The sequence below is a fragment of the Acanthisitta chloris genome, unplaced genomic scaffold (assembly GCF_000695815.1).
Source record: "Acanthisitta chloris isolate BGI_N310 unplaced genomic scaffold, ASM69581v1 scaffold8901, whole genome shotgun sequence".
Taxonomy (NCBI): domain Eukaryota; kingdom Metazoa; phylum Chordata; class Aves; order Passeriformes; family Acanthisittidae; genus Acanthisitta; species Acanthisitta chloris.
Window position 1 is genome coordinate 1 of NW_008656456.1, and position 15,602 is coordinate 15,602.

Here is a 15,602-nt window from a genome sequence, read left to right on the forward strand (position 1 = left end):
GCACTTAGTGCCATGGTGTAGTAATCACGGTACAGTTTGGATCTTGGAGGTCTTTTCCAACCCGGTTGATTCTATGATTCTATGAATTATTAGTGAAGGATCTTGGAACTAAACAGAATATATGACACCGTATAAATCAGTATTGCTGCTTTACCTTGAGCACCAGGTGCTGCCCTGGTCTCACTAGTATGAAACTGGGACTGTAAAATGAAAGCTATGATCCTGTCATGAAAGGGTCTCTGAGCAAGGAACCATGAAGTAGACTAAGACACTTCAGCTTACAAAAAATAGGACTTATGTGGGAAGGAATATCTATCTCAGAAGGACAGAAAGCTGAGTGCCGTGTCCACTGCTTATAGCCTGGATCACATAGGGCCCTGAAGAACACCAAATTAAACTAGCAGAAAGGAAGTTACATTGCACCATGGATAGCAAAAAGTTGAAACCAGTTCAAAAAACAGAACCAGGAGTTGATGAATGAAAGATCTGTTAAGGATTTCCAAACACAAAGGTTCCCAATACCTTACTCAGGATGTCCCTGATCAGCAGATTACCACTGTGACTCCCAGATAGTATCTGCAGAAGGTTAATACATCCTTTTGCTTTTCACTGCTTAATTACCCATGGAAAAGAATACTGGACTGGATGGATTGTACCTTAACATGTTGGTCTTAGCTTGGTGACAAAACAATCAGCAGATGTGACACTGCTACAGGATGTTTCAGCCAAGAACCAAAAAATAGGTTTCATGCAGAGTGAACTCCTTCATGCCCACCTCCCACAGTGGCATCACCAAAAAGAGTCTGTGCAGACTACTGTGCAGACTAAAAACTTCATACTGGCTGAGTCACAAGATTCAAACCTGTCTTCTCTTCAAGTGAGGTGGTCACCCTCACTGCAAGAGCTCAGGTGGCCTCAGTGCTGGCATGCTACAGGCATCCCAAAAGGCTGGATCTTGCAACCAAAGGGCTTCCAAGAGTCAGCATGGGGAGGGAGTTTTCTGTCAATAGACAGAAATCCTGTATCCCTTAGCTGAAAAACAGTTACTCTGATAGGCATGTTGGCATTTGGAATGGAATATATGGGCATATGGTTTATGGTGAACAGGGCAGTGCTGGGTTAATGGTTAGTCTCGATGATCTCGGAGGTCTTTTACAATCTTAATGATTCTGTAATTTAACTTGCTGGGAAAAGTAAGTAGAAAATACCTTATAATGAAAAAAAGATGATGAAAAGACAATTTTTAGCAGCAGATAACAATATCTCACAGTTAAAATGACTTGACTTAATGCAATTGCCCCAGCAGACATAAAACTTGTTTTGTGTGAGAAAGAAAAATAGTTTTTACAGTATTTTCTCAGCTAAACAGGTGGGATAGCAGGGAAAGATGGATATTTCTGATTTAGTTCACCCCTCTGGTAGAAATAAGTCACACAGCTGTATGTGTTGTACCAGAAGGGACATAGAATTGGGAATGGGTATTTCTGCAGTGCTTATTCCAGGGAAGAACAGACTGAGAAATGTGTGAACCCAAAAGCAGATGGGCAGCTACACAAATGCCCCAGCTGAATCTAACAGCAGGGCTCAGAGGCTTAGCTCTCAAGACTGAACCAGAAGAAGAAAATACATCAATACAATTCTCTGCCCAAGCTCCCAACAAAGCTTTCTGTCCATTTTTGAGGAAACTCAACCGCTGAAAACATTTCTGAATTCTCTCTGCTGCTCAGTAAGCCCAGGCTGGACTGTTTAAACAGATGGTGCTGTTTCATGATAAATAGATGGTATCTCCAGTGCAGAGAGATGATTTTAAGGAAGGCAAGGTACTATCATAAGCTTGAAAAGGATAACAAAAACTCCTCCCACCCTGCCCCAAACCTGCTTTCCAGAAGGCTGGATACAAATTTCCCCAAATCAGGCAGAAACAGTCCACACATCAGCTATAATACCCATACAGCTACTAAATATTTGGCACTGTGAGTGTTATAACTGTTACTTACTTGCTAATCTAAGGACAAATATGTCACTTAACATTTTATTTCAGGGAATCCTCATTAATCACCTTTCTTATCTAAAGAAATGCTCATTGTTCAATATGTTCTTTTACCCACTCCCTCCCTAAATCTGTTTCAGAAATTCATGTCAAACTTGAAACATGCTTTAAAATACTGAGCTCTTTTTCTTTCCTCCCGGAAAATAAACACATGCTAAAAGATAAGCTCTACAGAACAAAGCAATGCACACAATGAGAGGGAAGATGAGAGATATCAGTTTTAAAGCTTTCACAGCACTATTGTAACTAGCAGCTTTAGAATTTAAGAGAGATGAGATGTTATCTCCAACCATTTTGAGCTGCTTATTGATCTAGAAATTGTGAACCACGTGTATCTATCTGGGCATACTGATTAGTGACAGGGCTGTTCAACCAATATCTGCAAGGCAAGAGAAGTGACAGTGATTGCTAACACACTATTCCATGGATGGGCAGAGGTTTTACCAAGCCTTCAACTTGCCTCACATCTTGCTAGGGCATGCTCCAGACAGGAACAATGTGAAATCTCATCCAAAGGTTCATCCCCCAGTTCTTTCCAACTTTTAAAGGTCCTTGCTATGGTATTTCTGACTGAGTACCTATATTGTGTTTAGAGCATAACTTCTCTGTTGCAACCAGCAAGCAGTTTACTCACAGCACACAGTTTGCAAGGTTTGGAGAACTGCAAAATCACATCACTACTGGAACCGACTTAGTTACCGGCACGGCCTTCTCCATTAGATACTTGCCACTAAGTAAAGGTCTGTTGAGTGTATAAAGAGGTGGTAGATCTTCTATCTCTGCTATCCTCTGGTATACGGCTCTGGATAGATGATCCCCATGATATAAACTCCCCAAGATGATGCTAGAGAAGTAAATTGGCTCCACAAAGAGGCTAAGTAAGGCTCCTTGAATACCCAATACGTTCCACCTAAGAGGGAGGGAAAAACAAAACAAAAAAAAACAAAAACACACTTTCTTTTTAATGGAACAAGTAACATCTGCCAGACATAATAGTAGTCAATCACAACGGACCAGACTTCCAACCCTTCCTCCTGACCATGGTACATGACCATGGTACATGACCTGTGACCCCTGCCAGAATTTCAGAGATCTGCTTAGGGGATGCTCAACGCAATCCTGAGCAAGATTGTCTACAGCAACAGGTCAGGAGCAGATTCCATAACTTTACTTCCCTGCTACCATGTCTGGTGATGCATTTTCCAGCATCCTAATGCCAGAGACAGACAGGATCATTCAATGGGAGAAAGCCAAACTGTGAGGTTCTCAGTCAGAAACAGAAGCTGATGCCTCCAAAAGCCATGTGGCAGTGGGTGAAGCATTCACAAGAAGGAATGTGTCTCTAAGAGTCCAGCACCTCATCACCATAAGGAAAAGCCTGTCCTTGACAACCTAGCCCAATTGTCCACATCCTGCTGCCAGAAAGGACATCTGCAGTGGCTTGCAATATCCATGGGCATGGAGAAAACAGAATCAGAAGACTGAAAATATGCAAAGAATGCATATACTCTTTGCTTAGCTGCTTCACAGATTCCAACCATAAATCCCTGTCTGCACCACTGTCATCTACACTGGATCAGATCTGGTAGCAGGGATATACCATGGCTGGGAGAAAATTTCTGGGGTTTTTGTTTGTTTAGTTGGTTTGGTTTGGTTTTAAGAGGGTTGTTTTTTTGGTTGGTTGGTTGGTGTTGCCTTTTTATTTCCTAGCTGTGTTCATTTGATGAAATTTTGGCTCTCAATCTGTCCGTAACAGTCACACACACACTACTTTTGAAAAGCTCAACATCTCCTGCAGAGTATTTTCACTGTCTTTGTCTGGGGAATACTTGCAAAAAGCTTGGCACTATGAAAATACCCCACTTCAGTCACAGAATCATAGAATCACAGAAATTGTTTGGGTTGGAATGGACCTTAAAAGCTCATCTTGTTCCACCCCCTGCCCTGGGTAGGGACATCTTCCACTAGACCAGGTTGTTCAGAGCCCTGTCCAGCCCAGCCTTGGAATCCAACTGCAACAACCAGACACAAGCAGCAGCAAAGTTTCCTTTGGTGCTTGGATAAAACAGAGGAGCACAGTGGAAACTCTCGTGCTCCCACAGAATGGCTGTCTTTATTAAAAAGCCCATCCTACACAAGGCTTCCCTAGGAAATTGGAATTTGGATGTGGCTAACAGTGTTTCTTGCAGCTTGTGCTGGGATGGCATAGCTACACAACAGCATCAGTTCAGGCTAAAAACTACACACCACAGCTGGACTACACACGCTAACCTCATGACTTGCAAAATGCTTTTTTTTTCATGGCTTCTTTTTTAGGGTAAAACTAAGATTGCAATGCAAGGAAACAATTTCTTTGCATGTCTTTACAGAGAATGAAAATGGAAGCAATGTGCATTAACTTACTCACCTGTCATTAAAAAAGCTGGCCCTAATGAATGAGTAAAAATATATTGCTAATAAAAAATAAGGTGAATTTCACATGGAATAAAGACTTATTTTGGATAACACTGAAAAAGCAATTAGCACTCAAATGTCAGAGTAAAGATATCAAGTGAAAATTCTTGCCTCCCAGGACTAAGATGCCTTTCTAAGGACCTTATCACAATTAGAAGTTAATAGCACAGAGGTATTTCAAGTGCCACATGAATCACTAGAGTATTTTCTTGTTACTTACATTATTACCTGCATTGAGCACAGGGACTGCTACGGACACAGGTAACATTATGCAAGAAACACCTGGAAAGAATTTAAGATTGAGCACTGAACAATGGGGTCTTAAAAATGTGTCTGAGCCTTGCAGACACACAAACCAAGCTGTCTTCAGCAAGGCACATCACATGTGAGTTTACGTGACCAGTGCTTGAGTGACAGATGGACATGTTGAAGAATGCCAAAGACCTCCTCTGGCAAGGCCTAGCTCCCTAAATAAAATCTTTGCCAGACCCATTTCCTTGCTTCTGTCTTCAGTTTTTCCAGAGCTTCTTGCTGCTTCCTCCCACACTTGGTGACCTTCTCCCACACAGAAAATAGAAGCTGACATTTGTCTTGAAAACTTCTGATTAAAAGGAGGAGTGTGGACACCTGAACAAGCTTTTGCAAGGTGAATTGTATGAGCTCATGTTACTGCCCACAGCCCTTCTGTTTTGCTGGGTTCAGAGCAACTGGTTTGCTGCAAGGACAGGTTTGCAGAAATCATTCATACAGCCAAAGCCTCAAGCTCTTAATACTGATTAGGCAGGACTGGATGGTGGTTAGGTTTATAAAACTATCTTTAAATTAAAATTATTTTAATAAAAGTACATATACTTATCTACAATTGTTATTATAAAAGTAGTTATGCTTATCTACAGGAACATATTCTGATCGTAGAATCATAGAACTTAGGGGTTGGAATGGACCTCACAGATCATCATCATACCCAACCTCCTGCCATGGGCAGGGACACCTCCTCACTAGATCAGGTTGCTCAAGGCTTCATCCAGCCTGGCCTTGAACACCACCAGGGCTGGGGCAGCCACCACGTCCCTGGGCAACCTGTGCCAGTGTCTCACCACCCTCACAGGAAAAAACATTTTTCCTCACATCCAACCTAGACTTTTCATCCTTCAGTTTCAACCCATTAGCCCTTGTCCTGTCACTGCAGTTCCTAACACAGAGTCCTTGTGGGCCCTCCAGATATTGAAAAGTTGCTCTGAGGTCTCCACACAACCTTCTCTTCTCCAGGCTGAACAGCCTCAACTCCCTCAGCCTGTCCTCATAGGGGAGATGCTCCAGTCCTCTTAGCAACATGGAATTGCTCCAACAGTTCCATGTCCTTCTAATGTTGAGGACACCAGAACTGTATTCCAGGTGGGGTCTCACAAGAGCAAAGTAGAGGGGAAGAATCACCTCTTTTGACCTGCTGCCCACACTCCTTTGGATGCAGCCCAGGATTGGATTGGCTTTCTGGGCTGAGCTCACACTGCATGTGACCCCACCTGCTACATGGGGAGCTTCTCATTCACTGTCACTCCCAGGTCTTTCTCCTCACTGCTGGTTTCAATTCCTTCCTCACACAACCTGTAGCTGTGCCTGGGATTGCCATGGGCCAGATGTAGGACCTTGCACTTCAGTTTGTTAAACTCCATGAGGTTTGCATTGTTCCACACCTCTCAATAACTGTCTGATATCAAACACTGGTTGTAGACACACATGAAACATAAATCAATCACAGAATCATTAAGGCTGGAAAAGCCCTCTGAGATCATCATGTCAAACCACTAACCCAGTACCACCATGTTCACCACCAAACCATGTCCCCAGGTGCCATATCACATGCCTTATAAGCCAGGGAACCTTTAGAACCAGACAGTCACGAGGGACAGTGACTCCATCATTGCCCTGAGCAGCCTGTGCCAATGCCTGACCACTCTTTTGGTGAAGAAATTTTTCCCCAATATCCAATCTAAATCTCTCCTTGCACAACTTGAGGCCATTTCCTCTGGTCCTGTCTCTTTTCACCTGGGAAAAGAGACCAACCCTCACCTAGCTATGACCTCCTTTCAGGTAGCTGTAGGGAGTGAGAAGGTTCCCTTTGAGACTCCTTTCTCCAGGCTGAGCTCGTCCAGCTCCCTCAGCCTCTCCTGATAGGACTTGTGCTCACGTTCTGCAGATTGTAGCAGAGTAAAAAGGAAGGATTGCATGGACACTTTCTTGCTGTTCCTTCTTTATTGTTGTGCTTCTTTCTGTCAAATAGTAATATCTCATTTCCCTTAGCATGTATACTGGAACAACCTCTGTGGATATAAACACAGAAGAAACTACTACTGATAACTTATCTCAAGCTGCTGAGCTGGCACAGCTGGCCAGGACACACTGACTGACAGGCTATCACTTTACACTATAAAAGCTCAGTTCCACTTTTTAACAGCAGAGACTTCCAACACACTCCTTCTTGGAGTGTGTGTGGAGATTCCTCCCTTGAGTGGGTCACTCCTCAAGGCTGAATGAAAGAGATTTGCCCATGGTTGTTGGTAAGGGTAACATCAATCTCTACATAATAACTGGTTTTGCTCTATTATAGCTGCCTTAATATTGCTTCAATAAATAGTGCACTATACAAGCAGTTACAGCTACCTCCACCGTGTAGTAAATAATTCTGATTAAGGTCTTTTAGTCTAATCATTACCTTAATCAATTTAAATACGTCATTTATTCATACCACTGTATTTGGTTTGCCATCCTTAATCCTGTGGGGCAAAGTCATATAAAGGTTCAGTCACACCTATACAATCCTTTAGGCACACACTGCTGACCAAGCTCAGACCTAAGACTGGATCCAGCTGCACCCAGGCTCTGAGGAGTTTAGGAAGCAAGGGGGTCCTTTCCCTGCACCTCCTGACTCAACAGGAGGGTCTCCCTGCTAAGCCTTATGCAGGTATGGAGGAAGTGAGTCACTATGTGTGACCCACAATTGTGTGACCCACAATTGTGTCCACATGGAGCTGTGTCAAAATTAAGAGTCTCCTGCAACTACCCTAACAAGGCAGACTGCAAAACTTGACAAAATCAAGTGTTTACAGCTTGAAGAGCTGCTCTTATCAATATTTATAAACAGTGATAACTAGGAAGAAATGATAATTATTTTGTAGGCATTCTGTTCATCACAAGCATTTACTTGCAACAGATGGCAAGGGAGAGAAGGTGTCACTGCGTAAGATGTCAGACTGCCCCAGAAAACATTTTGCCTCCTCACACACATGAGGCACGACTTTAAACCCAGTTTCTCTTTGTTTCCTTAAGAGATTAACTGAATCCCTATGACCACTCCATGCTCTTCATGAGCCACAGCATGAACAGGCAGCAACATCTTTATTTGGATTCATAGCTTCTCTTACATCAAGTGGCTGGGTCAGCAGGCCACTCTATAGATCAGGACATGCAAGAAGTCCATGGTCTGTGACAGTAAGTCCTTCTCAGAAACATCTTTTTAGATTTATAGCAAGAAAAAGTATTTCCCCTTGCAGTTCCTTCCAGTACCTAGGCAGCAACCACAGAGCTCTGACTTGTCCCAGCTGTTCTGGCATTGCCTGGATTTGCTGCCTATCTGTGAGCCTGGGGCAAGATACGAGAGGTTACATGAGCTTGGAGAGTTGTTTCTTACCACTTTCTCCTCAGGTATTTTATTTAAGTGCCACACAGTCACCTCATATCGAAGTGGCCACTGCAATTCACATCAGCCACTGTCACTGGAGTTAAGAACTGGTGAGGAGAACCAGTCTCTTTTGGGGAAAAAAAAAGAAAGATTGAGGTACAAACTTCCACTTGCATTTCCCACTCTGATTAAGCACAGGACAAGGCCAGTGGATGGGCATGTGATGCGATTCCACACAAAAGATCAGCAGCAAAATATTTTCCCTTCTTTAAAGTAGAAGTGCATGAATTACCTCCCTTTTAACAACTCAATCTAATGTTAAAGTCCTTCTCAATTCCTACAGCTTTCCTACCAGAGAAACTGGGTGTAAAGGAATTTTGCTCTTCTCAGCAAGACATCAGCCATAAGTGGAATGTTTCATGAGATGTTAATTATTTTAAACAAAAAAAATGGGCAGAAAACCACACCAAAGCAAGAAAGACAAAAATCAACATCATGAAGTAGCATAGAACAAGGTCAGGATACCTTTCAAACAAATGCATGTATATTAATCTTACTCTGGTCACAGAAACCACCCTAACAGCATCCTGCAGAGCCACCAAGCACTGACACACCAGGATAATCCTGGTTTTAACATTTCCAACCCAAATGGGATAACACTTGTGGCCTTTCCAGGGTTCTCACAACTTTTCCTGGATGTTCCTACCAGGTCCAAGAGGGTGCTGAGCAGCACACTGCAGCAAATTGCTCAGAGGCTGGAAACAGCAATTTGGACTATACAGAGAATCAAGAGAGATGAGGCAGTTGGACTTTGATCCAAGTGCAATCCTGTGTCCTGAATTTATCCACATCTTTTCCACATTGTGACTGTGAACCTTTGGGGAAGGTCAGTGGGAATTGGCAGGGCTGAGGCACACTCGAGGACTGATTGCTGAACACTAACAGAGCAAGGCAATCTTTCAAATGTAAATGGACAAAACACAGTCATAAGTGTCAGGGAAATGTCAAAAAAACCCCAAAAACAAAATAAAAAAAAGAAAAAAGCAAAGGAAAAAAGGAATATGAAAATGTGGGCCTCCTTACCCGTCATACAGTCTTTGTTCTGTGTCAGGGGGTTCTATTTGCTTCCTTCACTGGCACAAACAAAATTATTCCCATTAGCCCCAAGGAGAGGTGACAGCTAGCTACGGAAGCGAGAGATGGATTCTGTTCTGCATCACATAAAATCAACAAAAGAGTCAAATGTGTTCTAGCTCAACAAGTGGCTTCATTTGTTTCATATTTGCAATGACAATGTGATAAAAGCAGTCAAATGAATGTGGCACAAATCCCATGTCAGGTGCTTGGGAGAAGTCCCTGGCATTAAACTGGGGAATTTACTTGGTGAATTTAATTGAAAATAGTGTAAAAGAAGCTGAAATGTCATTTTTGTAGAGTTATCTTTTCACATCCCTCTGTCCTACCTTCTGGAAGGTCCTATGCACTTATGCTAGAGGGATTTAAACTACCATAACATGTTTTCCTTCAGTAGAGTTGTTGATTCTCTGAGACAAAACTAAAGGAACAAAACCATGACATTACTTTCCTCCTCTTTTTGACTTGGCATATGCAGCTTACAAGAACCGTTTCAACTTAATACCCTTAGTAAATTTTAGGCTGTTGTGAGGAAACAGCAGAGCTATTTGAATTATAATATATATCATATACATAACAGAATATCATTAAAAATAACTAAAACATCATTAGCTGAAAAGCTTTGCATTTCTCATCTACTTTGCAAGAGCACAGAGGCCACAAACACACAGACTCGTTAAAAAAAAATGTTGCCACTGGAAACTACTGGTAAAAATTTCTTTGTTCATTTATGATTTTGAACAAAAAAAAAAAAGTCTTTCAATCTTTGTCAGAAAGGATCACAAATAAGTAATAAGATAAAACATCACTTAAAGCACTGGATCTGGAAACAAAATATTTAAGTACAATAAAAAGTGCCCATTGATGGAGATTTTTTTAACAGGGACCCTTTTCACAGGACAAAATCGTAAAAATCTAATCTATGTATGGAAAATCTAGGTGTCTTTGATATCACAGGTTGGTTTGGCTTGGAAGGAACCTCAAAGCTAATCTTGATCCAACCCCCTGCCACAGGCAGGGACACCTTCCACTAGACCAGGTTGCTCCAAGCCCCATCCAACCTGAATTTGAATGTTTCCAATGATGGGGCAAAGATGTGTCCTATCAGAGGAAGTTATCCAAATATAAATGATGTCATATATCTATTGTACTGTTTTGCTAATGCTATACTAAAATCTAAACCATTCCTCTGCTATTCCCCAGTGATACAAATACAAAACAAGCTGTTGTGACCTGATGTGGCTGGAATGATAGTTATTTCACCTTGCCCCTGAAGCCAGCAGAAGGTCTGGCACCAATTGCAGGTGTCAGACCTTTATCATAGGAGGTAAAGCCACCCTCATACTACATCTAAGCAGTGAGATAAGTTCATCACTACCCTGCATGCTCACTGTGGGCATCATGCACTACTCCTTTTCTTGTTAGAATCACACTATAATTTGGGTTGAAGGGACCTTAAAGTTCATCTTGTTCCAACACCCTGCCATGGGCAGCAACACCTTCCACTAGACCAGGTTGCTTTAAGCCCCATCCAACCTGGCCTTGAACACTTCCAGGGATGGGGCAACCACAGCTTCTCTGGGCAACCAGCACCTTATCAACCTCACAGGGAAAAATTTCTTCCCAACATCCAATCTAACCCTGCCTTGCTTCAGCTTGTCCTATGCTGTTGTTCAGCAATAAAATCAAAAGCAACGAAAACAATCATACAGTGTCTCACCTTGCTATCTTGTCACTGCAGGACATGGTCAGCAGCCTTTCTCCTTGCAATACTCCATCCCACGTCTGGATAGTGGTAGTGGAGCGCACAGGGATGGTCCCTTCCCCAGACTCTATTTTTGTCCGTAGCTGTCCTCTGGCTTTGCGGTTTGGATGCCTATCCCCTTGATCTGAAGGACAAAAATCGCTGAGAATCAGCTGAGGAACATTCTAAAAAGGTTTTACAAAGAGAATTACAGTAAGAATTGATCTGAGGTATTTGCCTGCAGTTACTGCTGGTTTGCATCACAGTTCCTACTGCTCTCGGCAGATTAGTTACAGCAGACATCTCTCACAAACACTTGTGCCTTCTAAAACACACTTGCACCTGAACCAGGATTTCCCCAGAGGAGCAGTAGGCAGCAATTCAGCTCTGTTCCGTGTGTTACAGTGTTAGAATGAAGTTAATGGGCAGACTAAGGAACAGGCAGGCAGAGAACTGCTGTTAAAGGATGACACAGGGAAACGGGGACAGTTAGTTCTGTAGGAATACTTGCTGACTCACTGGCTTATCTCAGTTAGCATCAGCCTCTTCAAGACCACAGGGTTCATCACTCTATACTGAACTTCTATCATAGAGGAAGAACAGCTCAGATTTTTTGGGAAGAGGTCTTTGTCTAACACACTTTTTGCTAAAAGGAAAGAAGACACCTAAATTTTAACCATGACGCTTGTACATGCTCCAAGAATACTTTAAGCTCCCTTGGGTAGAACAAGACTGCTGTCATACCCTCTTGTGCTGCTTCGTGGGGTGAGAAAATCCGAGCATCACCACAAGGAGATGTGCTGATATAGAGATGGAACTGCACATTCTCCTTCAACTTAAACCCTCCTTGCTCCGATCGGATAAAAATGGATTTTTGCTGATCATCTTTATTGCTGAAACAGAGAAGAAAGCTGGAGTCAAAACCGACCTTAACATAGAGATAGCCACAAGTGGGGCAGTCTTAACAGGCATCAAAACCAAACACAGGAAGAAATTTTATAATATCAATCTAACAGTTAATAGAGTTAACAAAATTAAAGAACCATCAAGATAAGAAACAGAACCTGTGACATCCCCAGAGGTCATAGAATTTAATCACAGAATTTAAGGGTTGGAAAGAACCTTACAGATCATCTAGTCCCACCCCACTGCCATGGGCAGGGACACCTCCTCACTACATCAGGTTGCTTAAGTCCTCGTCCAGCCTGGACTTGAACACTGCCAGGGTCAGGGCAGCCACCATGTCCCTAGAAAACTAGTTCCAATGTCTCACCACTCTCACAGAGAAAAGCTTTTTTCTCACATCCAACCTAGACTTTCCATCCTTCAGTTTCAACCCATTACCCCTTGTCCAATCATTGCCGCTCCTAACACAGAGTCCCTCTCCAGCTCCTTGTAGGCCCTCCAGATATTGAAAAGTTGCTCTAAGGTCTCCACACAGTCTTCTCTTCTCCAGGCTGAACAGCCCCAACTCCCTCAGCCTGTCTTCGTTGGGGTGGTGCTCCAGTCCTCTTAGCAAGGTCAAGAGCTTTAAGGCACTTACCAGCAAATGAAACACCAGCACCTTTTAGCCCACTTGATATTACTTTGATTTGTATGTTTACAGCTTACAAAATAAGTCCCCATTATTTTTCCTGTACTCCCCTCTCATGATTGACACCTCACTGAATAAATCTTTTGTTCAAGTCAAACTTGAGGGCAAAGGGCCTGAGTTCTAAATTCAGCATCCTAATGCAACAGGACAAGTGTTTCACTAAATAATGAAGACAGATGGGTTACACAGACACCTTTTCAGCTCTGTGGGATTGGCTCATCTTCCTTTTCCCTGCAGCTTACCTTAGGTAAAGCTCAAGTTGTGTATATAGAAACTTCAGCAGGCACCGGCGAGCTATAATTTCTGCATGGCAATCATTTAACGCCAGACCACGATCACTCATGTATTCACCATTGATGCATTTGGTTCCTGTAGAAACACTTATTACCAGGGCATCTTTCACGTCTGTACCTGCAAAACAAAATGTCAGGAAGAAGATGCAATTAGCACCACAGTGTAGTGAGCGATCTTCTTGCAGAACCCAAACAAGGCTCTTTTTTGAGTTGTTTGCTTCTCGAAAAAAATACTGGGTTTTTTCTTCTGGTACTTCCTTTCAAGCAAAACCTCCATTCAGCCATACTGTCCCTGTAACAGTATGGTCCGTGGTTCTTGTGAGCTTTTTGTGTTGGTGTTCAGACAAACTAAAAACTGAAAACCTGCAGGGAAGAAGTGTTGCTTCAGGAAGAGTTATTAAAGACTGAGATCCAAAGTGCTTTTTGTCCTGAGGTCCAAGACAGCCAACAACTTCCAGCAGGTCTCTTCTGGCCACCTATGCAGATATTCACAGTGACTTCAGAAATGCAAAAGGCACTGGTTTATTAATGCAGCAACACTTTATCGAAGGGTATTGAACCAATAAGAGAAAAGACACGGGAACAAAGAATTTGCAATGCTTAAATCACTGTGAAGATTACCAGTGCTATAATTTGTAGCTTTTGGTATAAAACCATCCCATATTGTATCTCTGTACAGAGAGCTGCCTTCATCACTCAAATAAACTCAGCTGCATGAAGGATTCAGAAAGACAGGTCAAAATGTCACCTCGCAAAACATTCAGGGGGAAAAAAATCTCAACAAGTCAAAAAAATGAACCCCCAGTTGCAGCCTCCTGCCACAGGGCTGGAGGAGACTTAAGGATCTTCTATGAATTGCAGTTACAAGGCAGTAATTAGAGTAAAACCTGTTAAATATCACAGAAGATATTAAATAATACTACACCTCACAGAGCTTTGTATCTGGGGCTAAAACAGTGTCTGTAGCAGGTGGATGTTTTGGTTGTTGCTGAGCAGTGACTGAGGAGCATCAAGGACTTCCAAACCAGGTCAGGGGCACTGTGCTGAGGAGGGGCAAGAGACCAGGAAGGGACACAGCTGGGACAGCCTCATGAGAAGCCCAAAATGAATGTGCTACAAGGGTTCAGATGGATTGAAGACATGCAGCTGAAAATTCAGCTGCAGGGTGGCCATAGATGAGTTCAGGGCAGAACTTCACTGTTCTGGGTGATTGGGCTGAACAAAGATCTCATGTCAGCACCTAGAGAACCATGACACCACTGCCACCTGCCAAAACATACACGGCTTTCTTCAGGTGTGTTTACTCAAGTGACAGACACAAAACACTAAGAATAAAATACAGCAAAAATAACAAAGTGCAGAACCATAAAAACTTGGAAAGAAGCATAATTCTTACAGAATATGCCCAATCCAAAGCCAACCACGTAACTGATGTGGGGAAACTTTGGTATTTTCCACAAGCTTTCAAAAGCTACTTTTTGTAGACCATAAGTTACCTCAGATGTCTCAGTCAGGCAGGAACTCTGTGGAAACAGAAGTATTTACAGTATTTCCTGTAAGTATCTTTAGCTGAGATTTAATTGCTATATTTAGTTCACCTTCAAGATGAAACAGCAAACTTTGCCCCTTCAGCGACTGCCAATAAAATACCTATTATCAGGGTGCAATTGTTTCTTTCAGGAAGGGGAAATCAGGGCATGTAGATGGTGTCACACCACTTTCACATACAGAAACCTTCTGTCCAGGACTAATGTGAGATCCTTAGCTGACAGTCAAGCTTTTGACCTGGACCTGTGTTTTGCTGAGAGCTCAACACTTTGCGAAGCAGGACAGAAACCAATGTTTTGGAAATCTGTGTGTTTACCTAGAATAAACAGTGAAATTCTTTTTATCCTCTAAGTAGTGTAGAAGAGTAAGAGGCTACACTGCCACATCTCTTCATAATGCAAAGCAGGGATGCTGTGGATTTCCCACAACTGGGAAGACATCCAACTGTAATATTAATATGGGGTGGATCACAGGGCTGAAAGTATATCTCAATACTGGTTGACTGAAAAAAGGTAGTTTACTAGGATGCATACCACTTTTTAAAAATTTACCTGTTGTCATGACAATTCCAGCCAGGACTTTTCGACGTGCATGCGGAGAGGTGAAATTTTCTGTCAAATCACTGAATTTATCTACAACCAAGCGTGCAACAGCATCAGCCAAAACCTGCAGGATCACACAGAAACGCAAGTTAGGAACATTTAAAAGGGAATTTAAAAACTACAGTTGCATTAGGTTTTAAATATTTACGCAATTACATGACTTGACAAAATAAATGAAGAGCTTTTATTGTTCACTTTAAAAACTGACGTTGAGGCGTTACTTGCGGCTCTCTAAGGGGAAGCAGAGGTGCACTCCACATCTATTCAAACAGGGTCAGACAGCCCTAAGCCAAGCATCAAAGTACGTAATGCTCATGATCATCATGAGCATTTGAGGCTTAGGAGAAGTGGATAGACAGATAAGTCTATACTCTCGTGCTCAAACCTCAAAACGCATCATTTCAGTATCCTCAACATTGGAGCTGACAAGAAGATTGAAGTGAAAAATCCAGGCCCATCAAACCAACCTTTTATAACCACCTAAACCTTTATCTAGATATTACA

General features: G+C 42.4%; 1 protein-coding gene across 1 annotated transcript; it reads right to left on the bottom strand.

Moving 5' to 3' along the window:
* Nucleotides 1-2,595: 2,595 nt before the first annotated feature.
* LOC103811370 (double-stranded RNA-specific editase 1-like) lies at nucleotides 2,596-15,162 on the bottom strand (the record flags this gene model as incomplete). Its single annotated transcript, XM_009084342.1, has 5 exons — nucleotides 2,596-2,960; nucleotides 11,038-11,206; nucleotides 11,806-11,954; nucleotides 12,898-13,066; nucleotides 15,048-15,162. Coding segments are annotated over 5 exons (843 nt in total), but the record flags the coding sequence as incomplete, so codon positions are not given.
* Between the last annotated feature and the right edge of the window lie 440 nt (nucleotides 15,163-15,602).